Source organism: Pezoporus flaviventris, unplaced genomic scaffold (assembly GCF_033815535.1).
Source record: "Pezoporus flaviventris isolate CSIRO_AGI_PZ_B2104156 unplaced genomic scaffold, CSIRO_AGI_Pfla_v1 ptg000097l, whole genome shotgun sequence".
Lineage (NCBI taxonomy): Eukaryota > Metazoa > Chordata > Aves > Psittaciformes > Psittacidae > Pezoporus > Pezoporus flaviventris.
Genome location: NW_026892645.1, coordinates 3,127,943 through 3,155,317, shown reverse-complemented (window position 1 = coordinate 3,155,317; position 27,375 = coordinate 3,127,943). Strand labels below are relative to the sequence as shown.

Here is a 27,375-nt window from a genome sequence, read left to right as displayed (position 1 = left end):
TAAGACAAGTCTGGTCAATTTTTCCTTCTCAAACATCTTTCTTCCACAAGCTATTATACAGCATCTCTGCATTACTTAAATCTTCAGAAGAAAGAAATGATGTAATTTTTGATTCTTTCAGGTAACAGGTATCAGAAATGGAAAATTGTATATAATTATGTTCCTGCAAAATGGAAAATGAGAAGTCAGTAATAAGCAATCATACCATGGCATCAGTGTCAGGCAGCCTGGCCTCTACACAGGACATAGTTTGATATTTTTTAAACCTAGTTTGCTGACGAGACATATTTTGTGCAGTTCTCTGGCAGACTGTGTATTTTTGTTACTCAGCTTTTTTAAAAATGGATTTTAACAACAAAACCAAAGAAATTCTTTCTGCAATCCTAATTCTAAATGAGATCATCCTCAGAGCAGTTAATATACTTAGAGACCCCCATTAGCACAACTTGGGTATTAAGAGAGTTGAGGGGAGGTTTCACTGAACAATGACCATAGAGCAAGATGAGCCCACTCTGTCTCAGCATAGCAGCAGAACACAGATTATTAGCTACTAATTACACTTAACTATGTCATTACAAATTCTAACATGTGCTCCAAGATGCCATGAATGTATCTGCTGCACAGGAACACTTCCTAATCTTGTTCATGAAATAATTACAGGGGCTCTATCCTGCCAAATGAGGCAGTAATTAACCCTAATTGCTCAAAATGCAACTGGCTAATTCTGGGAGATTAATCAAGGGGATTCAATTATTATTAAATGACTTAATATGACAAATTGCTACATTAGGAGAGGGGGGCTTTGCTCCATACGACATTACTTTCCCAGCAGTGCTGCGCAAGATACATTCATCGTTGTATTCTGTGTGTAGGCAACTTATGGCTTTTGCAAATCTGTGTTTGGATCCAGCTTTCTTAACAACCACTTCTTGGTCAAGGACCTGGATCAGCACTGGAGTGTGCATTTGGAATGACAAACTGACACCCACAGACCCCTCCCCAAGGTGACTTTACACCACAGTTGCAATATCCTTCTTTCTGACAGCTTTTCTATGATGCTTTTTGTTTACTCCTTAAAATGCATATAGGTAAAACCCAACTGCTCTGATCAATGGACAAAACGGTCAAAAAAAGGCAAGCAGCCACAGTTCACAAAGTACAGGTTTCACGATTCCAGTGAAGGTACCACCCCTACTTTGAATGCAGGTCTAACCCTAGTTTTAGCCCACTTCTGCAGAAAGGCAGGGAAGGGAGATAGATATGAGCCACAGTAGTGAAACTTGATAATAGCACAGACAAAACACATTGTGGGAGAGATTCCAGAGACACACAGGAAATGAAGCCAGAGAGCCTGCAGTTTTGTGTAGGATGAACTTTTTCTTGTATTTGGCAATTACCTCTTCAGCATTTATTATTAAACTATAAAAGGAGATAAAATGCATTTATTCAGTTACACAATCAACTGCTTTTCTTTGGCCTTTTCTTCAGCCTTTTCTTCAAAGCACCAGAGAGGAGAAAGCCAACATAGAACATGTTTTTATAAGACGATTTAAAAAGACTTGCTTTAAGCAAAATTCAAGCTATTTCCTTTTTCTCTTATTATCATCAAAAAAATAAATTCAGGAAACTCTGGCAGGCTGGCAGACTCCCAAACTGGATATACCCTAAAAGTGCTCTAACTGCACTATAAACAAAAGAGGGAAAAAAGGAAAGCTAAATGCTAAGTAATCTATAAACCTTTATAAAAGGAATGGAAGAGAACACAAAAGGAGAAAGATTAAAGAGACATGTACTTACCTGAGGATCATGCTGGTACTCTTGCCCTGGCAGCTTGCAAAGAGGGTTGTTCTGGTCCCCTAGATGATGTGGATGGTTATGCTGCCCTTCCATGGTATCATACCAAACTCTGCCTCACTGTTCTGGAGTTAAAAGAAAGGGGAGAGAGAAGTCTCATCACTGCCCACTCAGTGCTGAAAGCAGCAACAGGTCAAAGCTACCATTGCTGTCCCCAGATTACAAACCAAACCCACAAACATTACTGGTATCATTTAATAATAAGGAAATTAGCAGAAAATGGGTTTATTTGGTCAGTGGTATGTTATCTATGAAAGATACCACTTTTGTCAACTCTAACAGTGGCACGCATTGCCTCTCCTAGAACTGCTGAATCGAGATGATCCCCAGTTGCACCAGGCACTCAGTGCATAACTCAAGAAAGGTTAGCACATTTCCATATGTAAAACAAGTGACAAAAAGTCCCATCAGGCCAGTTGCAGCTTTCTTTGGCCAAAGACAACCTAGAAGTGTAGCTTTACCCACATCCTTTCTTCTCCACTCTGAAACTAAAAGTTGTCATGCAGGTTGGTGAGCCACAGGAAGCAGTGGCTACAAACCATGTTAGCTTCAGTGAGATCAAAGTATTATTCTAGGAATAAACAAACAAACAAGGGAAATTTCCATGAATTATTTTGTACCAGTTTTACCTACAGCAATTACTAAGCACAGCTGTCCAGCAGAATGCCCTACAAAAAAATACAGAAATTAAAAGGATGTGGTGTTGGAGTACAGAATCTAACAGAAGTTATCAGATACACGGCTTAGTGCAAGGAAGTGAAAATAAATTCACCATCTCAAATTATCCCTCACCCTCTAGAGACCAATTCAGTCACCCCTCCCTCCTGAAAGTGTAAAAGTCTCCTTTGTGAAGTTCTGAGTCACAACAAACAAAACTGAACCTTCATTTATGCTGGCAGCACAGCTGATGGAAAGCTGTGAAATCCAACACTTGCAACACGGAACTTCTACACAGCTCCTCTTGGTTTATCTTGAATCAATTTATTTCACAATATGCTGAGATTAGTTTTATTTTGAGCAGTATCATAAAGCCAATGTATACAAACAAACATATAAAAACTTGTGAGTAACAGGAAGCAAGAAGAGACACCAGAACTTGGGTGAGAGGGCTCAAAAAGAGGTTATCATCAACCCTAACACAAACCAATCAGAAGGAATTCGAAGTGTGGTAGGGGGTTTCCATTCTTTAGATCTTTTCTATAAAGGAGAAATTCCCACATGGTTGAATGAGGTCAAGGAACTGGTTTCCTAACTGTCCAACAACTACCCTGGTAATTTTGTGAGCTGTTCAGGGGACGCGGAGAGCAGATCTCAGTGCAACTTGCTCCACACCAGTCTGGGGTCAGGCTCTGGTCTTCAAAGCATATTCACAGCATATACAAAATGTACACAATAAATACATGAACATCCTTTCCCCACAAAGGGCTGTGTGAAGGTTTGGGGTTTATTTAATAACATTATTCATAGCCAGTTATTCATTATCCACACGCTCTAGGTAATATGTCATTTAGAGTCACACTGTTGTCGTCCTTAGCGGTGACCAAAAGCCTAATAGTGACAAGGGAAGATTTAGAGGCCAACACAAGCATTTGCAGAAACTTGCTTCAAGAGTTTTGGCAAGTATTCATTCAGTGAAAGAGCACAACCTGACCTCATTAGTGTATTAATAGTGCATGCCTGGCACTTGGGCAATGACTAACTCTTAATTTAAAATACAAAGGTATTCTAAATATTTGGGGGAGTGGGGGAGCAAATATGATGCAGAAGAATTTCAACTGCAAGTTGTGCTTGGTTCTTTTAACAGTTGTCAGTGAAATAAGCCTTTAGCTCTGGCAGATCTTTCCCAACACCACCTACTGTAACATGTACACACACAGAGTATCACGGAGAAAGACTCATTGTGTTTCTTAAGCAAATGAACTTTCAGTCTAACAAAGCACTCACGAGAAAAGAGTTGTGAGAGCTGGAGTACCTGCTGCAGAGCCAGGCTAACACACAGGCTGCTCTCAGTAAAAGGCTTTTAAAAGTCAATACTATGAAACTCCAGTGGGAGAAGGATAAAATGAGTGTGAAGTGTGATTTTAAGATTCCTTCAGTATCAAGCTTTATTAGTAACCAAGAGAATACTTAAAAATATGTCTCAAGATCAACACTAAGCTGTCCTATGAAATTTCTATTCAGGATTTGAAGAAAGGCTGTTTACTTGAAGGGAGAACACACCACATGTTCTTTTTTAGCCCACAAGATCAGAGAGCACCCTGCTATGGACCGCAGGCCACTGAAGGCCTCACTTATCACCACTGATCTCTAACGGGATTCAGAAATTTCACATTTACAGCCTCCAGATAAAAGGCATGTCCAGGCAGTGTCATGTGAAGTAGCTGTAGTCTAACACTGATCAAACATCATGTCTACCATGCCCTGCCTTCAGAAAGGACTAAAGCTCAAAAAGGGAGTTATTTCTGAAGACGAGAACATGAGCCATCTGATCACACACAAATCTGGGACATTCCTAAGAGAACCATAACTTCCCATTCGCCACAAGGAACCTCAAGGTACAATTACTTTCACCATAAGGGACTAGACAACAGGAAGGCAATTAACAGTGCAGGGCAGCCTGGCTGCCACCAGCATGTATGGGGATGTATTAGGTGGAGTATTTGGGTCTGGTCACTGTTTGTTTAAAGCGCTACAGCTGGAAGCAAAGAAGAAGCAAGAACTAAATATCAGCTTTGAAAAGAGATACGGCACAGCTCACATGACACCAGCCCCGACCCCTGACACCTACAGGACAGCGTGTCCTGCTGGAAGCTGTCAGCTCGGCTATTCTGGGCTGCTGGCAAGCACACATTATAGGTAGACTGGAAGGGGGATCCCCAGGAAGGAGCTTCATGGAGGGTTTGGAAATAACAGCCAATGCCACAAAGGCACTTTATTATGTCAAAAAGGGTACCCAAATTGCACAGAATCATAGTTCTAGAAAATTCTACTGGGCTCTTGAGATTCTCTCTTTTAAAAGGTCCAACTGCTGAATCAACATACTGGTTTAAATGAAAATTTAATTAAAATTTAAATTATATTTTTAAACATAAAAATATTGAGCAAAGAACATGTCACTTAAAACCAGGGACTTTAACCCCTATTCCAGATAGCTGCACTCTCCTGAGGAAGCTACCATGTTTTGAGCTGCATTTCACTAAACCTGAAGATAGCATGCACTCGATCCCCTTGTCCTGATCATTGATAAAGATATTAACACAGAACCAGCCCCAGTACTGAGCCCTGGGGAACACCACTTGCAACTGGCTGCCAACTGCACTGAACTCCATCCACCACTACTCTTCAGTCTGGTTAGATCAGAGCTGGTTTAGACTGCTCAACAAAACCATAAATACATCAGAAATGTTTAAATCTGTTCAGCCACCCCTCACTCTATCACTCCACTCAGGCTACACAGCCTTTACATTTAAGTTCTCAAGGAATGCAACAGTTACCATGAAACCCTTCCTTGTAATTAACATAAGCACTTTAATAAGATGTAGCATCTCAAAAGCCACACCTTGATTCCTTTGAAAAGGAATCACCTTCTCGAAGTTACTTGAATGAGTTACAATCTCCCACCTCACTCAAGCTAAACAGGTTAGTATAGAAGGATCTCATGCTGAGAGAAGCCATTTCTCCAGCATCATGTAAATGTTCATTAAACACACCTCAGTAAAAAGGCTGAACCATGTAACAATTCAGCTTAAAGCATGTAAAGCCTCATTAACTGACAGTGCTATCAATAGGTCATGAATTTTCTTTTAATCATTTCCTAAAGTAAGTTCTTTAAGTAACACTTACTGCACCAACATCTAGAATCAGTGGTCACCATAACTAAACCAAAGTCACATCTTCCCATCTAAGTCAGTCTTTGACCTGAATGAGAAGGGGGAGAAAAATCTACTATCCTGGTATATTTCAGGATATAGGAAAAAAACCTACTCAAAACCTAGCAGTGACAATAACACTCCAGATACAGTCTTACTTCCTTATTGTCAAATGAGGGGGGATGAGGAGGAACAGTTGCAGACAAATAAGCGAAGATTTTTATATCTGTTTAAACAGCCAAAGACAATAGGTGGAAATAAGAGGTCTTGGAAGAAGCTCCCTTCACATTGGCATGTTTTCATTTACATTGTTCTCGCCCTGCACTCTCACTTCTCCAGTGACAGGCTTTTTTATTCCTGCTTCCAAATCTCCTACGAAGCTTTGCAGTGTCAAACATCTTCAGGCTGGGTCTTGACCATGACAGTAAATTAGAACAGTTTTAAATTGCATGAAGCATCACATATCTTCCCAGAAAGGGGATAGAAGAACAGGATCAGCATCAGTGAAAGGCCTTACAATAAAAACCTAACAGCTTTCTCAAGTTACTATGAATACTCAAGTGTCTCATATACGTTAAGTCCCTAATAACATGTATGTCTCAAATATCCACATATACAAAAGGACTACATACAGTTCATAAAATCTCGTGCAGCATTTTCCAGTTTTGAAGACAGATTTCCACCCTATCTCAATCAAAACTGAAGCATTTATCTCTACCTCCAGAAAAGCTGCTTTCAGAAATATACACTAAAAAGGAAAACAACTGAGAGCAACTGGGTTCTAGTCCTGGATTAAGGAGCAGATAACCGTATTTGGTTACTGGTAAATGAAACGCATAGAGCAAGATCTCAAAGTCCTACTGATGCAGCATTACATCCAGTACATTCCAGCCAAGTCGTGTTAACAATGTATCACAATTTGGTTTAGTATTTTGCAACAATTTTCATCAGCCAAATTCCATATAACTTGGCTTGGCTGCCAACCAGTGCAGTAACTTTTACAATAGCAAAAGTGTCAGCAGTTCAGGTTGCTTTCAAATACTGGAGTTTATGATCATTCAACATTAGCAAAATCAATTATCTTGTACACTTGCCATCTCCGTTACAGACACGGGCTCGCGTCCCTCTGCACCAACCACAAATGTACTCATTATCATACCAAAATCAGAGGGAACTCCCATAAATACAGATTCCACTGATATTTCAAATTACTAAAACATGGGTATTCAGCGGCACAGTTTAAAGTGAGACACATGTTGTCTTGGTAAAGCTATTAACTCTCTAATACAAGAAAAACATCATGACAGCATAGAACCACACACAAACAGTGGCAGCTCCCATCCAACTGGATGGTGCAGGCATACAACTGTTTGCTTGTACCTGATCCACTGTGGGAAATGATTTCTAAAACAATGGAAGGAAGTGAAAGACTTTCAATTGAATCCGAGGCCAACTTAAATCAGTATTTGAGAAGATGCAACTGAACGCAGTGCAGAGCTGCTTCCCTTCTCCCAACAAATCTTAAGGCGTAAGCTGAGAAATCTTGAAAGCAATGCACTGAGAATACCCAAGGTACAAACCTAGGTTGAAGGTTTTGGTATCTCCACAGTTTTGCAGACAATTCAGTTACTCTCAGAATAAACAGAATAATAATAGAAGACAGAGCAAATTTAAAAACATAATGGGGAATATGCCCAAAGCCCACGTGGGATGAGCAGCTTATTCTCTCAAACCACAACTTGATGTAGGTTTGTCTGTCACCAAGTGTCCCCCACTCCACAGGGGAATAACGCAAAAAGAAGAAACACACAACATATGCCAAAACACCTAAAAAAGACCCCATCCACGCAGTCACAGTCCTCAAGCATCCTGGCACTTACTGTCACCTTCTGCAGTACAGTTATTCCTGCAGACAGTGGCAGTATTCGCAGGTAACCTGGAGTTTTTACAAAGGAAGGGAAAAGAAACCTCCTCTCATGCAGTCAGCTCCCATACCACAGTCCAGGTTGCAGTTCCTCTTTGGGTACCTAACTGTCCTTATGCCTCATCCCATCCACCTGACTCCTGAATCAGTAAAAATCAAACCAAAACACAAAGCCCCATTGAACCCCATGGTACCTTGCAGGTACCTGACAGGTGGGATTCTCAGAGTGGAACAGCCCAAGGCACTTGATAGCAAAGGCCAAGATCATTAGTTACAAGATACTCATTAAGGAGCAGAACCTCATCAGCATCTTGGCATTCAGTCTCGCACACCTACTGCCCTGGGGTGCAGCTTCTCTCTAAACCAGCTTGGTTTAACAGCTGTGACCAGTCTAATCGGGTATCACCATGTGTCTCCGGATGCCTCAAACTCAACTAAAGGCCAAATCATTTGCTCCCAGATGTATAATCAATGTGACAGGACCATGCACCTCTAAAGTAGGCAGCAAAGCAGAAGTTTGAGTGCTTGGTGTTACAACCATTTTCTGTACCAACACTTTTCACGTTCCTGCAAGACGCACCAGCTGCTTCCATATTCCCTGCATGCAGCTCTGCTGCTGCCCACAGCACTGCAGGGGCCAGCAAACCCAAACACTCCAGCCACTGCTACACCGATTCGCAACTGTCAGGGCCACAGCAACGGGTGGCACTGCACAGAGCAGCTCTCTCGGCAATCAGAGACTTGCCATGAAGAGCTTTGCAAATGCAGAATGAGCCACAGCAATTCCAGCTTTCCCTAGTACAGCCACAAAGAAGTATACTGCACAATAAACTATGAGGCTTTCCACTTCTGCACCACTACCTACTGCAAAAGCAACACAACTCCATCTCAAAGAGCCTCAGCATTCCTGGCTGTGGAGGCAGCTGTGCCCTTCCTGGAAATGTTACGGGGCTTTTTCTGCCTCTGACCTGCTCCAATGCCCTCAAATATCATGCGAGACATATATATATATATATACACACACACACACACACACACACACACATATGCTTATATATGTATTCCTCTCATATCCTCTCACTCCACAGGCACTTGGGAGGGGGAAGAAAGCAGCTCTGTTCAGGTACCTTGTTTGGAATGAAAAAGACAAGTCTTACACAGTTCCAGAAACCCACGAGTTGTTTAAATACAGTCAAGTACATTACTTAAGCTACTGCACAAATGTCCATATTTTAACATATACAAAGAACCAAGATGAAAGGTTCAGGCTCCCAGGTCAGCTATGGATACCCACAGTAGGTGCACGGGGGGGGGGGCAGGCTCTGCCATCTCCCAGGCCAGCAGGAGCTGTTCACTGCAGCTCCCCAAAGACTGGAGCAATGCAAACTCTTTTACAAAATAAGCACAGCCACATCACTAACACTTTCTGCCTCTGCTGCCCAATAATATTCTTCCTGTAGCTTGCTCGTAAAATAAATCTGTCAGGATACTATATGAGATTACCTATATATTTAAATGATGATCTTGGCTTATGATTACATTATCACTGCGGTTCAGGGTACATGCTGTGGGGAAGGCAGTCCAATCCTAGGAGAGTATTATTTTCGAGTGACTTTTATTGTCCATTATCTTACACCATTTCTGTCATAGCTATGATGTCTGGTAGGAATAGTTCACAACAGAAATATCTTTGTCGTTAGTATTCTCATTGCAATTTAGTCAGATCAACCTTTAAATCTCATCCATCATACTGAAGAGCTTTGGCAAAGCACGCACAGTAATATATGCTTCCATGCAAAACCTAATTACACGCTAGGTTAAAAAGCCTACCCCATTCCTTCTGCAGTGCAAGGTGACAGGAAATCCTGAGCTTCCCTTGGTTTCTCACTCTCCCTTTTTGCTGGTGAAGTGCATAACCCATTCATTACAGCAGACTGATTCTGTCTGGCACATGACAAACTTACTTGAACCTAACAATTAAACTTCTGACAGCGTTTCCAAAAGCAGAGAGTATTTACTGTAAATGCTTGACAATTTTTTCCCTCTCTGCTCATCTCTCTCAACAGTCACCTTATGATGACTGGAAATTACCATAAGCAAATAGCAGCCTAACATCCAAAAAAACCCTCATGTTAATGTGAAATACACACCTGCCAACACTGAAAATAAATATGAATATGAATGTTAAAGGAGACAAGATGAGGAATGCCACTGAAATACATGAGACAGGAGAGAATGTTGCAAAAGCATAGTTAAATAATACAATTCAGTAAAGAACTGCCTACACAATGCAAAGCTGACCAGTGGCTGCCTACCACCACCAGCCCTGCAGAGGAAGGACCAAATCCAAGTTAGTGTATTATCTAACTTTAATCATCCTCATTGACATGAGCTCTAAAGGACAAATGAAAACCAGCAGCAATCAATTTTGCAAGCCATTAAGATCAGGGAAAATTTAAAGGGCCGTGGGTCTAGTACTAAAAGTAATAAAAGCATCAGTTATCAAATGCAACTAAAGACAACAGTTGTGTTGCAAAGTAAAATTCCCTCTATCAGTATTTTATCTATCAGTATCTACCAAGGCCCCTAGATGTGTTATTTAACTCAACCTTTATTTGAGTTTCATTTAGCAGATGGGTATTTTTGAAAACTTTCAGAAGCACATCCTCATCCAAGCTTAAGTATCTCATATTAATAGAAGTTACAAATATTCAAACTGCGAGATTAACCTCACTGTAAGATTAACCTCACCGTAAGAAAACACAAAAATATACTTATGCATGTATATATTCCAGATTTTCCAAGTAGCTGCCATCACCCAACCAAAATGCAGAAACCAAGTCACAGCCCTCGGTGAAAACTGTACCTGCAATTTTATAAAAAGGATGAGGATGCTTGTAACAAATCAACCACAGAGCATAAGGATGGCTTTATAACCACACCGTCCATTCTACAGCTGAGAGTAGGTGCAGATGAGTTTGTGTTAAGACTTTGTGCACACCTTTTGTCAAGACTCTCTGCAATCCATATTTCAACAGCCAGCAAAAGAGTGCTCGCTTCTCAAAGACTGAGAATGTTCCAGCAAAATGGCTGAAAAGCCCTAGAGCTTTTTCATACTATGTCAACAACTGATATTCATTAAACAAATGCTGTGACAGACACTGTAATTCACTGTTCCATACCTAGAAGCAAAATGACATCAAGTCAACCATTTAAAGCTCTTCAGAGCCACATCACTGTAGATGTCAATAAAACAAATGCTTCCTGCCAATAATTAAGTATCTGTGTCAAGCTTCCCACTCTCAAATCACTCTCTACATCCAGCTCAGGTCCATATTATTCCCAGTCTAAGCAAACCAGATTATCATCTCAAATACGCTATTCTAGTTGGGGACATATCTAGGAAAATTACTTGAAACTTGCAAGGTCTGACACAGGATTCTCCCTCCCTGACTGTATTACTATGTCTAAAGATGCTACTTGAGTTTATTCAATACTTTTGATAGAACGTTTCATATGCTTGTTACTTTCACCAGTTCTCACCACCAGCGAGGAGGGCAGGTAGTTTACCTCTAACTTTGGTTTAAAAAGGTTTAACCTGAGTTAAGCATTGGGTTTGTGGTTTTTTTCCTGTGTTATAGTATCAGTTCCCTAGAACTTGGTCCTAAATGAAAAGACACAATTGTTTGCAAAAGTCTTCTGAATACAGTTTAGATGCCATGTAGCCCTATCTATTACAGGGGATGATTTCACGCTGCTTCTATTAAGCAGTCCTAGGATCACTGCCAAAAGTACTTGGTGATTTACAGTTATGACTAAGTAATCAATGTGGTAAGGTAAATATTCCTTTTCACCAGCCTAACTGGACTATTCCCACCTCTTATTTCACTGTACAGAACTCCCTAGTGCAACACTACATGTAAATATTTGTGTACAGTGTTTGTGTGAGATGTAGATGAATATCAAATACATACTCGCATCCAAAATTAAGGATGCATAACACTCAGTGGCATTTAACCTGACAACAGTACCTTTGAAGAGAGATAATATTAACACAGCAGAGCAACAGCAGGCCGAGTTCTTCCCCAACTAGTTTTCGCTTATGTATATTTCAGATAAAGTAAAAGCCAACATACCTTAATTTATATCCTTCTAGTTGCAGTTTTGAGCTTTCCAAAAGTAGTCACTATATTCATTTTTATAACCCTTGAAACATCAGAAATAGACCTCTCAGGCCACTACTGGTGCTAACGAAACACATGTTAAAAATAAACACATACTAAATCTACCTGGAATGTTCCTGTATTGCTTACCACGCATGCAACAACATGCTCACCTTTTAATTCATAATGCAATAAAGCTTTCAAGCCTGAAGCCAAATTATTTAAGAACATTTCTGTTATCCTTCTCAGAATTCATTAATTTTGATGAAGGAAAGATTAAATATAGGTTGGAAATATATTCATAATGTGAATGCTCACAGAAACTGCCAGATATTTTCATATCATTAAATCATAACTGAAAAAAGCAACATCACATACAGCTATGAAATGTGCGCTGTCTGTACCAGTAATGTCAACTTCATTACCCTGCTGGCTGTACCATCTCCTTCCCCCATCAAGGGAGCAACCAGCCACTTGCCCATAAGTAAACTTTCTGGACTCCCAGAGAGTTAACAATCTATATGTGAAATAGTTTCTACTCTCATTCAGGATCTGAAGAGCCCTAGTAAAAAAAGAGAAAAAAAATCAAGTAATAGAGAAGACTGATTGTTCCCAACCTATGGTGAAAAGTTCCAACTTAAACCAATCCCTAAAATAAGTTTCTTCCAGAGCTTCTTCCCACTGACACAACTTTAGCAACCAGCCATCTCAAACAAGAGCATAGGCCAACAGACCATCTTAAGCCAGTAAGACAAAAACAGAAGTAACATGCAAAAGTATGAAAAAATAAGTAAGTTTTGCTGCTATAGCCCCAAATTCCCCATGTGGCAACTGTCCAGCCTGGTCTGTTTTCAGAAAGCTTAAACTTATGACCTTACATCCTACCCAAGCTCTTATAAATGCATATGTGATTAGAAACATCACCATTACCACTAATGAATACCTTTTTATTAGCACACTTCCAAGCACCTGATCAATAATAAGCAAACCTCACAAAGATACTTCTGAAATATTGCTGGAATTTCTCAAATGGTTAAGGAACTCTTAGGCAGCCCAAAGAAAAAGAGCGAGCCCATGTCTGATGGGCTCAGAATACATAAAACCTGCTGTAACTACTCTGCTCATGCAGTTTCTCTCCACAGCCATTAACATGAGTCTTCATAGCCAACATATCTGTCTCAAATACAGGGAAAAGGAACAGAGGAAGATATGGATTCCTATAACTATATAAATATGTATAGATATACATTCACCCAACTTCAAAACATCAGAACAACAGCTTGAAGTATTTACATTTCTCATAATCATAAGCAAGAGGAAATGATGCCGAGAATTATGCAGCCCAGCCAACCTAAAGACTCATATGATTCAAATCCAAAGGCAACTTCAAAGCCACCTCGTAAAACCTTGGGCAAAGCTTCCAAGCAGCCAGATGCTCGCTTTACAGGAAGAGCTTGTGCAGCATCTGGATCTTGCAAGTAACAGCCAAACGGAAGCAGAAACTCTTCCCCATGTAAAAAGCTTTAACATTTTTCTACTTACAAAAATAGTTACATTAGAAATAGGTTGGTTTTTTTTTTTCAGCCTCAAAATATGCTAAATAAGACTGTATTATCAATATTCCTATAATGCGTCTTATCTATACCAGTCAGCTTCCCTACATGTTCCTGAGTATCTGGAACTAATGGCATCAGTATTCCAAGAATCCCTGTATCTCTTCAGGTCTTATCCACAATTCTACATCAGTAGATGTGACATCTCCATCTCCTTTCCCAGTTTTCCTTAAGAACAAGATTCATTCAAGAGTGTCTTGCAGATAAGGCTATGGGGTACAAGAAAAAAAACCCCACTCTTTATGAAGCCTGCATAGCTACTTTTATTACTTACTCTGAAGACAGACACAGTTAATGAAGTTCTTGAGAAAACTCTCCCCTTCCTGGGCTAAACGCCCAAATTCTTTCAGGATTCACAAGACTTGTCTATCTAAATTGGGTCCAATTTTTTTTCCCCATACAGAAAGGCCTGCACAGAATGTTTTGAAGAGAAATTGGGAATTATCCTTTCAAGAAAATTATAACTAACTGTGCAAGCTCTGTGCAAGAGACATCATGTTTCACACTATATTCTGCCCTCTATGTGAAAGAGTTTTCTATTATTCTAATAAGCTTCAATATTGAAGCATAAACTCATTGTATCAAATCATTAAAACCTATAAGCTTACTCATGCAAACAAAAATCTATCCTCCCCACCCTCCATTTCTTTCCCAGCCTCCCCTGACTGCCAAGACACCTCAAGTATCTCAGACTAATACTGTGCTGTTAGAACACAAATTTGTCTATTTGAGGGAGCAGAAAAATTATGCTGCACTTAACCAAAAGAGCAGCTCCACAGTTTCACTTCCAGTTTCTTGTCCGAGAAAACTCTGCTCTACACCACACAGTGTCTTTCAGACATTCCCAGCTTCACAGCAATATTCTGATCAGAGACTGAGCAGTTTCTCACCATATGGGTACAAGAGATTGACAGAGTGGAGAAGACTTGCCCTACCCTGGTCTCTCCTTCTCACTAAAACTGAGGTCCATCTCACAGTTGTTTTTCCAGGTACTACACAGTCCTTCAGATATTAATAAAAAAAAGCACTTGTGCCAGAAAGGATGAAACCAAAGAGTTAACAGACATCTGCAAGGCCTTTACGTTACATTTTCAAAACGCAGCATCTGTTCCATCAGCCACCAGATACCTCCCCATCAGCCACAGCCATGACGAGAAGTACTTACGGTTAAAGTGCTAATGCAATTAAAAGAAAGAAACAAAAAAGTCCAGCTGAGGCACAGGATGCAATTTAGCTTTCAGCAATCCATGAACTAAGTAAAACGTAATTTTCCAACCATCTCAAATTACCAGTTTTTGAGAGTAATTATCCAGAACACAGCTGAAAATATCTACCTCAGACCAGTTCATCAGCATTCAAAGACAACTGTTTACCACCAGATACTTGCACAAACACAAAGGTTTGTTTCAGAAAAGAAACACAAATATTTACAGTATTTCAAAATAAGATACAACATGTTTTAGTAATGGTAACGCAAATTACGTTGACACCTTATTAATACCTGTGAATCACACACTACTACTCATCAACAGAAAACATTTTAAGTCCAGCAAAATCCACGCACAGCTATCCAAGACCTGGAAGCAGCAAACAACATAGCAAAGCAAGAGCAAAACCAGAAAAATCAACATTAAAGAGCAGTGACAGCAAAGGATCAAACGGACCTAATGTAAACCCAAGCAGCTTCAAGAGCTGGAAGGAAAATAACTGAAGAGTGATGTAGCAATTTATTTGGAAATGAATGAATCGCTGTATTAAGTGTCCAGACTTGACTGGAGTCAAAGATGGAGTCAAACAAAACAGGCCTGTCCTGACTCCACACTCTGCTCTAACCCCTAGACAGTATCACAAAATAAATGCGGATCACCACAGTGATGTCAGCAGGATCCTGCAGGGATTTATAGGTATTTGGAAAGCAAAAGGGGTGTGTGGGCAAGGTTTCTATAAAAACAACAAAGCTGTTTCAGTAGCACACATTCCTGTGAGTGGCCAGAGTTCCCACACCACAACCAAGAGCTGCCTAACAACTGAGTAAATGTGTGGAAAAGGGGAACATGCAGAAGAAAACCAAGATATTTAAATGAACAGAACATTTATTAATGAATTTGCACCATCTACCAATTGCCTGACAGATAACTGCAGATCAAACCACGGCACAAGAGAGTTGAATCCAAGCCCCAGAAATACAAACCCTCAGTGCAGGGCGGCAGAGGCAGGACCTCTAAAACCATCCAGTTTTAGAAGTCAAATCTGACATTTAAAACATGGGAGGTGGCAAGGGGAGTTGCTTCAGCACAGCTGGTAGCCCCAGCTCCACTGCGTGATAACTCACTCCCTGAAGAGTCTACAGTCTAAACCAAGTCAAAAGCCTATTTAGTAAAACGATAGTTGGTCTATGGAAGAACCTGTCATGAGTTCCTAGCAAACTGTAAAATCACATACTTGCAAGCACCATTATCTCATGCTATGGTAACTGCATGAAGGAAAAACTATGGACGACAGCAACTGAGGCCAAAGGAGAATTAACACCACATTGCATGCATGAACAAAAGCCACCCTGGTTATTACTGATGCCTGATGACTTAAGAGTAGATAGAAATTTAAACATAATCCTGTGTAACAAATTAGAGATGGCTTCCAAAGGAAAATTATATTCCTCATACCACCTAGCTGCTTTTATCAAATTCATTAGTGCCATCTATGTCACCAAAACAATGAACAAGCTGGCACTCAGCTGTCCCCAATTTCAGAGGGATAATAAGAAAGATAGCACGTGATTTCAGCCATGTCTGGTAAGACTCATGATGAATGATTCGTTCCAAACTTGACTTCTTCTGGAGCACCAGATGCAAACAGGTTGCTTCAAAACACACAAAACACACTCACCTGCCAACCCAGGCTTCACTTTCTGTTAAGCTTTTCCAGCTGACCAACTTCCCACCCACCAGACAGGGGACAGACTGCCAGATTCTCCTGCCAGTCCTACAGACAGATAAAGCTGACAGAACCTTGGGGACCTATGTCATGGCCATGCTGTGCAGGAGAGAAGACACCAGCACAAAGCTCCCCCATGGAGCTGTCTTTAGCAAAACTTAAAACCAAATACTCCAAAAGGCGTTCCCAGATGTGAATAAAGTGACCAGAAGATGGCCTGAGCAGTGCTGAGATGCTGGTTTTCAGTGCCTTGTTATTAACAGACTGAATGATGCTGAGGCAGTAAACATGGTTTTCCTATTCTGAAAATAAAGCTCTTGTTTCCTTCATTTCCCTTTTGACATTTTTCTAATCCATAAGTACACAGAATACTGAAGGGGTTTATGGAAAAGCAAGAACAAAAATCCCACAAGCAGACAACAAACATTACACATAGTGTGATGTGCTTACAAAACAACTAACTCCAAACAAACCCTGCCAGAATCTTTGGAAACAATACACACTTCATTGAGAGTGACAATGTACAGCACATTATACCCAAAATGCTACAAGGTCTGTTTGCCCATGGGAATGAATCCTCTTTTATCCCTGGGAAGAAAGAAAAGTGCAACTGGAACTGGGCTCCTTTGGGGACATGTTCTATCCTCAAAAAGCCATCACAGATGCTGAAACCTGCTTTTGCAGCAGAAGCTTCATACATCAGCATTCACGGGTAACAAAAGGAAGAGACTGCAGCACTAGACTTTTAAGCATCCCTGGCCCTACCTCCCTCAGGCTTTCCAGAAAATTTCCTACAATCCTGGTATTTCCAAGAGCTACTGGCCATATGAGTAATGATGGATCCTTCCCAAACCCAGGGCTGCCATGCCACCAGCAATTTTCTTGACTACACCTACCTCTCTCCTACCCTACAGCTCCAAACTTCTCAGTGGGTAAAATGCTATGGAAAGAGGGCATGCCCATTGCTCCACAAGGATCACCACCACCAGGCTGCGGTGTTGTGGTGATGTGGTAAAAGAGTAACAAGAAAGGCAATTTCAAGACCAAAAGCTCCAGTGCTGGAGATGACTTTATTCTCTTTCCACAGGCCAACTGAAACCCCATAGAGTCAGAGCAGGCTTTCACTCTATCTTAAGAGAACTACAGTGAGAACATAAAATCAAGTCAGTCACCTCTCCCTACCACAGGGTCAAATCCTCCCTTGGAGGGCTGTGTGCACACAATACAGCAAAGTGTTTGACTTAGTCATCGGTTTTACCTCTAGACAATCGAGAACATTTAAACATTATTTGTACCAATTTCGACTGAAATAGCTTCAAGTTGATTAAGAGCCTTTTCTTCAGAGAACTGCTGCAAGCTTTCCTTCTCCCCACATTAGTAATGAAAGCTAAAATAAGTCATCATAGTCACTTTAAAGTGCAAACTAGGGAGACTAAAAGAAATCCCAATAAATGTCACAGAGTAAGTTATTGCATATCTTAATATACAAAGAACTAAGCGCAAACACAGGTAAAGAACCATACCTAGCACTGTTTACCCTTGAATGGTAAAGTTCTTAGAACTGACAATGTTATAAATTGAGTAATTGACCCGCAAGGAAGCAAGGAGCTCAAGAGAGTTAAAAATTACCCTATAAATACCATAAAGATTAACAGGTTTGTAATACCCACCCAAGAAGCGCTTACTCTAAGTAGAATGATTATGAAAACTAAGCAAGAATATTTACGACATAGTATTGAGTTCAGTATATACAGCCTGCCACAAAAGGCAGCACTGGTTCTTAATATAGTGACAGCTGAAAGTCACCACTTAGGTTTCCCAACTGATTAAAGGGTAGCACAGACACAGAGTTGTGACTTATTTGCTTCTTTGGAATACATTCATATACCTTTTTAAACCTTTTCAAGCTTGTTTAGGGGGTTATTTTGTTCCAGTTAAATGTTCCGTAGACTCCCCATTTTGCACAAATCTGACAGAAGAGCTAATGAAATACTGACAGCATGGAAGAATGAAGCAGAGCTTCCATGAATGAAAGAAGAGGGGATTTTTATGTTCATGTCTGTTGATACCTATTCTATCCTGAGTCCTTACTCTTGGAGGAAAGGAATCTTAAAATAGCCACAGCTTTTCTCCCCGTCTCCTCACTGTAAAGGCATGTGTCTCCCCCAAGAACCAGAACCCACCACAAACTCCAAGACAGACCTGACCTTGAGAATGTTCCGATGCAAGAAACAAAATGTTCCAACAAGAAAGCACACCCCTTTTCAGGCCAGCAGAGACAAGTGTCCACAAGGTAAGAGCAGGACAGAGACTTAAAATGAAATTCCTGAAAGGAATCATATTAATTGTATTGTGAAGTTGCAACCTATCCTGTAGGTCAACATTTCCCAATTATTGCACCATCTGCAGTGATTTTCATCTCCAATTTCACAGTTTAAAAATCACTAGGTTAAGAAATAAAGTAATTCTCCTGAGTAAGAGAGGACAGTTGGCTCTTAGTAAAGAAATACTGGAACTTATATTATCTATTCTGCATCATTTGAGCCAGTAAACAGTGGCTGCTTCAAGCAATCACCATCGAGCAGCAAGTATGGACTCAACAGCTTGAGCTGTGCTACCTCCTAGCACACCAGCTCTGACAGGGAGCAATCCCAGCTATCCAGCTCCCATTTTCCCTGTCAGCATGGACTTAAAGCTCAGCTTCATGCCCATCGTGAGTTCTCAACAGGCTGGTGGATCCTTCCCGCCTTGCAGCAAGTGGGCTTCTCAAACACCCAACAACAAAAGTAACTGGAGAACAAGATCTGCCATTGAGCTCTGCAAAAGGAAAGACTTGCAAATCCTCCCCAGGGTGTGGAGCAACACCTGCTCTGTCAGCAGGCTGGGCTGGGCACAGGGTCACAGCCCTTATCAGTTCAGTTTTTGACCCCTGAAATACTAACACACTAGGTGAGGCGACTATGATTCACTTGGATATAGTGCATGGAGGAAGAGGATGGCAAAAGTGTCCCCAATATGGACAGCATAAACAGCACTGGGGAATCCCACCCAGATCAAATACCAAAGGATGGTGTGGGCCCAAAAGGTGGGATGCGCATTGAAATGAGACACTGAGACCTCCCCAGGAAGGTCCCTCAGCTGTCTCTGGGCGATGCTGAAATGCGGATCTGGGGATGCACCAGCCAGGCTGTTGACAGCCATTCATCTTGTACACAGCTGAGACAGCACAAGACATTATTACCCCCCTCCCTCCACAAAGGGGAATCTCTAGCATTGCCACACTCAGGTTTATTACCCTTGAGTCCTCACTTAGGCTGGTTTATTAGAGTCTTAAGCTCACTGAACTAGCACTGCCTGAAATGAGCACTCCCACACATCGTTCTGCCACAAGCAGCACAAGATTGGAGCCATGTCCTTCCCCTCACCAGAAGTCCTGTTTCCAAAAGGGGTCTCTGGAACAGCCTCAGCAGCACCTACATGCTTGGAAAAAGAGCATTTCCAGACAACTTCCAACTGATGTCATACAAACAACCCATCCACTGAATTAAAAAAAAAAGCATATTATACATTATATTGAGATAAATCAGTTCAGAGGTGCAGTCACCTTTTAAAGACACGGTGAACCAAAATAAGCGCAGACCACTGCACCTGCCAGCTCCTGACAGAGAAACCAGAAGACCTTCAGAACGAGAACTTCTTGAAATTACAACCAAACCCAGTCAGTACTTGGATAAAGTGACAGAATAAACTGCCTTCATCAAAAACGAATGTACTGATCTGCCAGGGCTGGTGCCCAAGGTCTATCCCAAGGCAGGGCATGGTCTGGCACCTACTTTGATTCATCATGTGAAATGCATATAAAGGTTGGAGTCCACAACTGGAGATCCGAGTTACTCAAACCAAATAAACACAATATCTTTAAGAAATGCCTCAGGATTGTAATATATCTGTTAAAAAAAGAGGAGGGGGGCAAGGGGGAAATAAAGGTATCAAGAAAACAACCATAAGGGGAAAAGCACTATGCCAGCAGCAGCAACTTTTTAATTTCAAAAGAACAATCTTACCATCTCTTGCATTTTGTCATCAGACATGTCGAAACTATTTTAATAGGTTTTATAACTGCCATGGTGTACTAGCTCACAGAGCAATAAAACAGCAGATCCATTTACAATCTAAACCTAAATTCATGTAGTTCTGTGCACAAACTGCATTTCTGGCATCTCAAGATCTCAGCAGGCAACACTCAACTCTAACAAAAATCAGAACTCCTTTCACATTGGCTCTTTTTTGGACTTCATTGCCTTGGCTCTTAATGAAAATACGGGTTTGCTACATGCTTCCTTAACAGTTTCTAGTCTACCTGAGTTTGTTGTGTAAAACACAGTACAAGAACAGGACAGACAATACCACTTCACTGGAACAGCAGACAAAAGAATTAACTCATAAACTACCTGCAAGGGGGGACAGTTGTTGGGGGAGCAGGGGGGGGAAGTTATTGGTTTTGTTTTCCTGATACTTAATAAACAATGCATTCTGGCTGCTAAATGAACATTTGTGAACTTTCAAGAACAATATTCCTAGAGTCTCATTCACTTACACTATTTGGTTTCAAATAGAGTCTGCTGTCAGTTCACTTAAACATGTAACAGGAAACTCAAATTTGACTAAAAGGTTGTATTACATTACTACTGGTTTTATATGGAAACCTTTTAGAAGTAAGAGGCTAAGGGGAAGATTTTTTCCTCTCCCATCTGCGACAGACAGCTGTTCACTGCCTGGAATCTATGATAGCAGACACTTAAAGTAGCACCAAGCTGAAGTAAACACTTTAGAAATGTAATTCCTTTAATCATACTGATACCATAAAATTATTTGCAATTTATTTCACCATGCCATGGATAAACTCGATCATCTGACTGATCACAGGAAGCCAAATTCACTGGTAGAATGGAAGAAAAATATTTTCTCCCAAAATACTTTTAAATGATAAAAAACAATCCAAAACACCCCTCACACAGGAGCAACAACGGCACTTACAGCAAGTCCAGATGTTTAAATACTTAGCACAGGTTAGAACACGCAGTAATCTCGATCCAATCCAATATGCATATAAAAAAAAGCCAAGATAGAAGACCCATCTACCCATAAAGGGATTTGACAGCTTTACAGACTTCTGCATTCAAACTACTATTAAAAATAGCTCCCTGTGGCTTGCTAGTTTTAAACAAAACCTAGCTCACAAGCTCTAGAACTACCCACTTCATCACACAATTACACAGAACCTCTCTTCTCCCTGTCCTACACTGCAGCCGACTTCAGACAGCAGCTTCCAACTGGCCTTAAAAGCAGACGCAGGGATCTCCACATCCCCCAAACCTGAGAGAAATGTTTAAAGAAGTGTTTTATACCATTTAATTTTCTGTGATATTTACACACAGTGCAGCAACTTCAACTTGCTGGGGGAAAAAAAAAAAAGCTGCTATTATTTTAACGTCAGTCTTCAATCTAGATTTTGCATGCAAATTTTTTGGCTTCTGTTTTTTTCTTCAGAAAGGAAGAACACTGCCAGGGGCAACATCACCTCTCAGTTTGAACACACATTCTATCTCCTAGATATTTTTTTTTCCGCCTCCTTCTAATCTTAGAGACGCAGTTCTACAGTGAAACATGGAATTCAGAAGTGAAAAGACCTATTACATCACATCCGACGTGCTCTGCAGCCAACAGATCCTTGCTCCATTTAAAGCATGAGGCCAGAAGGGTCCAGCCTGCCTTCCCCAGTGCACATCCTAGCCCCTCCACTGCAATGGTCCTTCCATCCCTCCGTGGCTCAGTTCCCCTTTGGGTGAAGACACAGTCAGGGAAAACACAACTTGCCCTTTCAGCTGCCACAAAGAGTAAAGTGGTTCAATCCTCTTATTTAATACAACTTTGGTTTGGGTTGGGTTTTCTCCCCTCCTTTTTTTACTTCCTCAGTTTTACACCAATATCCCAAATGCAACCCCTGGCACAGCAGAACAGAGAACACAAGGGTTGGTTGTACCAAGCTGATGGTAGCTCAGCGATGCAGGGACTGTGCATGATGCTGAGACATGCCAAATCTTCCCTATTCTGTTGTCCTCGGCTTTCAGATGAACCATACTTATCTTCTAAGGCACTTAGAAAAGAGCTTAGAAGAAGCACAAAGAGCTTGCTGAGCACTTGCATGTGCTTGTACTAAAAGCTTTTCAAAGGGAAGGGTGAGTATAATAGCATTTAACAGGACTCAGGATAGAAGAAAGGATTTTCAAGGCCCCTTGCCTTTAACTGGACAGTGTTAACTCTGTCCATTTCGGACAACCTTTAACTTCAACAGGATTTTATTTAGCAAAGGCCATTCTGTCCAGTCCATGTGTCACAAACACACGAGCCTCCTCTGCTGCCAAACCAGCAGAGTGGGTCACCATTTTCTCATCAAAGTCGCATTTTCAGGGTCTTCAGTGACAACATTTGTATCAAGACAATTGTGAATTAGGCATTTCAGCTACATGAAAACTTCGTTTGCTTTCAATACTGCAAGAATGTTTTTCTTGCATCTTGCATTTATACTGTACGCAAAGACAAATATAACTTCCTACAAACAACCCAGACAAGCACTCAGATGTACAGTGAATTAGTCACCATCATTCCCAAGGAAGAGAAACCAAACTGGTTAAGTGAGTTTACAGGACAAATGCAGAAGTGTGTGTCACAGGTAGAATGGCTTTTCATGGCTTCCTTAATCACAACTCTCTACCCACACAGAGCATTGTGGCCACTATGCATCTAGGTGAGTGCTGAACTGTAGTATGACTCAGAAGGTTGCAATTAAAAACGTGCTCGCTTAATGGTAAAGATGATCTCAACTTCTAAAAAGAGGTTCTGTATGCTTATTCTTCTCATTTGCTGGAGATCACCATAAACACCCTCTTCTATAACAAGAAGATCTGAGAAAAGCATATTAGAATGAAAAAACCCAAACCACAAGTTGAGCTATTAAACTCACTTCCTGTAAGGACTATATCCCAACCAGGCTTCATTTAGGAAAGAGCAAAAGTCAAACCCCAGAGGTCACACTGACTCCTACTTTCATCATCTCACTTTTTAAATCTTCCCTCGGTACTTCTTCTGCTCCTCCAGAACACACTGTCCATTTTCTTGCTTTAATTTCAGAATGAGCACATTTGATTTCCCCCCACTGCCCCACTTACTGGCTCCTCCAGTTCACACGGTCTAGCCTGTACTGCACACTGTTGTGTATACATTTGTCATAGCCTTGAGGTTAAATCTATCTGGCACCACGTAAAGAACAGACACCCATTAATTAGCCTTCTACGCATCCAGAAGGTGTGCAGGAGGTGGACACTTGCTGGTAACTATTCCCCATTTCATAGCTAATAAAGCAGAGGTAGAGCAGGATCAAAACCCACGCAGGTATTTCTGGCTCTTATTACCACAGAAGAAAATGACTCCTTTTACTCAGAGTAAACAGCCACTGATCACTTGCTCAGTACTCAACAGGTAGGAGTGCGTAAATCCAAAAAGCATGCTGAAAGAGAAACCTCAGCATCTTCCACTATTTTCCTCAGCACAGCCTTGATTCCTATGAGGTATAAGAAAAGCCAGTATAGGCTCAATATTTTTCTATGTACATTTAAGTGTTCTATACTGATGTGAAACTTCTCGGGCAGGATCATGGAATGCTACAACGTGCTACCAAAAAAAAATATCTGTTTCCCTGTGTAGCTTTGGGGCCCAAGTAATTCATCTTCCCCAGCTTTTCTCCCTAAAATGAATACTGAGGAATTTGAAATGGTGTATTAAAACTCATGTTCCAATTACATGTCCGTCCTGTCCCATAAAATATGTACTCATCAAGAAACAGAATTCCAGAGGAAGGCGGGAAAACCAAACAAGAAGTGTTTTATAGGTCACAGGTGTTAAGAAACCAAAAGGTTGGTTCTCTTGTGCAATTCCTTTGGGGCGATAGCAGTCACTCGCACTCCATCTAGAAATCTCACTTCCCACAGAAGATACTCTTTTTCCATCATAAGAGAAATTCCTCCCAGCCCCATTTTTTTAGCAGAGCCATAGGAAACAGGGGCAGCAACATTCTTACTGAAAAGAGGTTCCTTCCCTCCCTCCCCATCGTTGCTTAAAAGATTACCGTCACAAAGACTGTCGACAGGGAAAGATTAACAGTGGAAAGAGTTTGACTCAGTGTCAAGAGATGTCTCAAGATGCAAAAACTACAGAAATGCTGCAGAAGTGCAACGGTTGCTTACAATGATTCACAAAAATGAACTTTTAAAGGAGACACAGAAATGACAGCGAGACACTCATAACGCATCAGGAACTTGCATCACTGGACTTCTAATTGCTACAATATTTCCTATCAAACTACTTACACTGCAATAATGCCATCGGCAATCACCGTTGGCAGAAATACCCTGCGTGTGCGAACAGACAGACAAACAGATGGAGCTCAGAAATCTACCATTGCTCTAAACAGGCATAAATCACACTTCGGAGGAAATAACATGTTGGGGGAAAAAAGAAAGAAAAAAAATAAAAAAGAAGGTATTTCTTAGCTCAGCTCTAACATGTGCTCTCTCCAAAGCAACGTGGTTAATCCCTGAAGCGCCGGTTTTCTCCAGGTTCCTGTCGTTTGAGGGAGCAACACCAGACAGGTCCGTTCCCCTTGCAGAGAGAACGGGACAGGCCCGGAGCTGCCGGCTCAGGAGGCCGCTGGGGGAAGCGGCTCGGGAGGGTGCCGGGGGCTCCCGGAGCCCTCGGGGCACTCTCTGCCAGCCCCAGGAGTACCCGGTTCCCCCGGAGAGGAGGCAGACGGACTCAACAGCACACACCGGGCTCCCCAGCGGGCAGTGAGCCTCCGGGGGGACCCCTCCACAGGGTACGTGTGCGAGGTACGCTGCTGCTTTTAGTGTTAAAATACCAAAACCCCTCTACAGAGCTCTGCAGTGACACCGAACCGCTCAAACATTCCTGCTTTTACAACAGTTCTAACTCCGCTCGCATCGCAGCGCCGCCGGACGCCACCTCCCGCAGGACCCGAGCCCTCCATCCCCGTTCGTTCCCCTCCCGCCCGGGCACGTGTCGGCCTCGCTGCCGCGGCAGCCCCGGTGAGGCGGAAGGCAGGCCACGAGGCCCCACGGCCCAGACCCCGCGCGGGCCTCCACGGCCCCGGCATCCCGCACCCTCCTCTGCGCCCTCAGCGCGGAGCGGAGGAAGCCGACGGAGGCGCGGCCGCACCGCCCGAGGGGCCGCGCGGCGAAGCGGCCCGCGGCGGTTACACCCCCGGCACAGCACGGCCCTCGGCGGCCGCGGGGCCCTGCGGTGCTCACCTGCAGCCGGCGAAGCGGCGGAGAAGCGCCGGTGACCGGCCGCGAAAGGAGGAGCGGGGCGGAGGCGGGGGGGGGGGGAGTTCAGGCGGCCGCGGCCCCCACACAGCCCCGCAGCGACAGAGCGAGCGGCGCCGCGTCCCACACGCAACTTCGCCGCGCGCGCTCGCCGCCCCAAGCGCACGCGCCGCCGCCCGAGTGCGCGCCCCGCCGGCTGCCACGCAGGCCGGGCGTGCCGGGAGCGCGCAAACGGGAGGCGGTGCCGTGCGGAGCCCCGAGCAAGCGGCCGCGCCGCCCGTCCCGCCGCGACACGGCGGAGTCCCCGCGTTCGGAGCGCCCGCCCCTGGGGTTTCCCGGGCGGGCCCGGATTGAGCAACTCCCGCTCGCGCGGGGGGAAGCGGGCGCCGCCGCCTCCGCTTCGCTCCCGCTGTGCCAGCGCAGGAGGGCGGTGAGGGGGGGACGTATATCCACCCACCGAATAGCCGAGGCGCTACGCGGCCGTGTGCCCGCAGTGAAACACCTCCTGGGGTTACAGGGATGAAGGTCTCAGCGGGACCATACGCAGCGTTCCCGACAGAAAAGCCTTAATCCCCAAATTAGTGCATTTTGCAGATCAGAACCAATGTTAGTATGGTTAAGTTGAACTTTAACTTGGAATTCAACCGGATTTCTTACAATTTATAAAAAAAACTAAAAGCAAACCTCACAATAAATAAAAAAGAAAATAGGAAGTCTCACTAATGGTCTAAAGTGGGCAAAAGGCGGGCGTGAGTGCTCGAACTTCGTCAGCTTCCGTACACCAAGGCCCGGCGCCATCTGAAGGTGTTTGCTGGTGTGACTGGGAAACTCCCAGTGCTGCCATAGCTGAAAGTGCTAATGCCAGCAGGACTCAGTGCACCTCAGCAAATGGAACAAGCCATGCCAACATAACTCCACTTCTACTCAGCCCTGAACCAGGTAAAAATAGCACTTACTCTGTAAGGAAGAACCAGTCTCTGAGCAAGATGAGGTGAACTGCTACGGGCAGGCAGTATAGAGCTGATGAGCTGCCTCCTCAGCTGGGGTGGGAAGGGCAGATGTGAGGGACCTGCTTGTTCGATTCGAGGTTCATTAGAACTAACACTGAGCACCTGATGTTATTCCTGACACCAGGTGCCTGGTGTTAAGATTAGCACCATGGGGCTCCCCAGGTGTAAAGCTTCACAGCCGGGGAGCCCTGCTTTTTGGCCATGACTGCCAGTTCCATCTTGTTTGTCCCATGCCTTGGCCTTCTCCTGTTTCCCAAATTCCTCCCAGTGTCCTGTTGCTGTGCTTGGCTGTCTCGATAACAGTTGGACCCTGTGACACCTTCCCAACAGGAGTGCATTCCCTGGGAGCTGTGGGGGAAGGTCCCGTTCTGCATCCTGCGCAACCAGGGATGTATAATGCACAACTTCCAGGGCAATGCAGCCATGTGCAGCGTAACACTCAGCTGCTGTGTCTCCTCTCTCTGTCACTGCATCATCTACACCTACACCAGCACTGCAGGGAACATGCTACCGAAGACATGTTGGTTCAAATAAGTCATTTCTTCCATAAGACTCCACTCACACAGTTTAAGCTCCCAAGTCAGTCGCTTTTCTGCAGAACCTGAAAAAT

At 42.8% G+C, this 27,375-nt stretch overlaps 1 protein-coding gene across 2 annotated transcripts in view; it reads right to left on the bottom strand.

Moving 5' to 3' along the window:
* NEK6 (NIMA related kinase 6) overlaps window positions 1–26,839 on the bottom strand; it is a 62,533-nt gene extending 35,694 nt beyond the window's left edge. Inside the window, exons 1-2 of one of the 2 annotated variants that reach the window (XM_061476752.1) lie at window positions 26,712–26,839; window positions 1,798–1,919 (exon numbers count right to left, since the gene is read on the bottom strand). In XM_061476752.1, the coding sequence (XP_061332736.1) occupies window positions 1,798–1,890 (93 nt within the window). In that variant the 5' untranslated portion in view covers window positions 1,891–1,919; window positions 26,712–26,839. Of the gene's footprint in view, window positions 1–1,797; window positions 1,920–25,740; window positions 25,956–26,711 lie in introns of those variants that run through there. The other variant, XM_061476751.1, reaches the window with a different exon arrangement.
* Window positions 26,840–27,375: the final 536 nt, after the last annotated feature.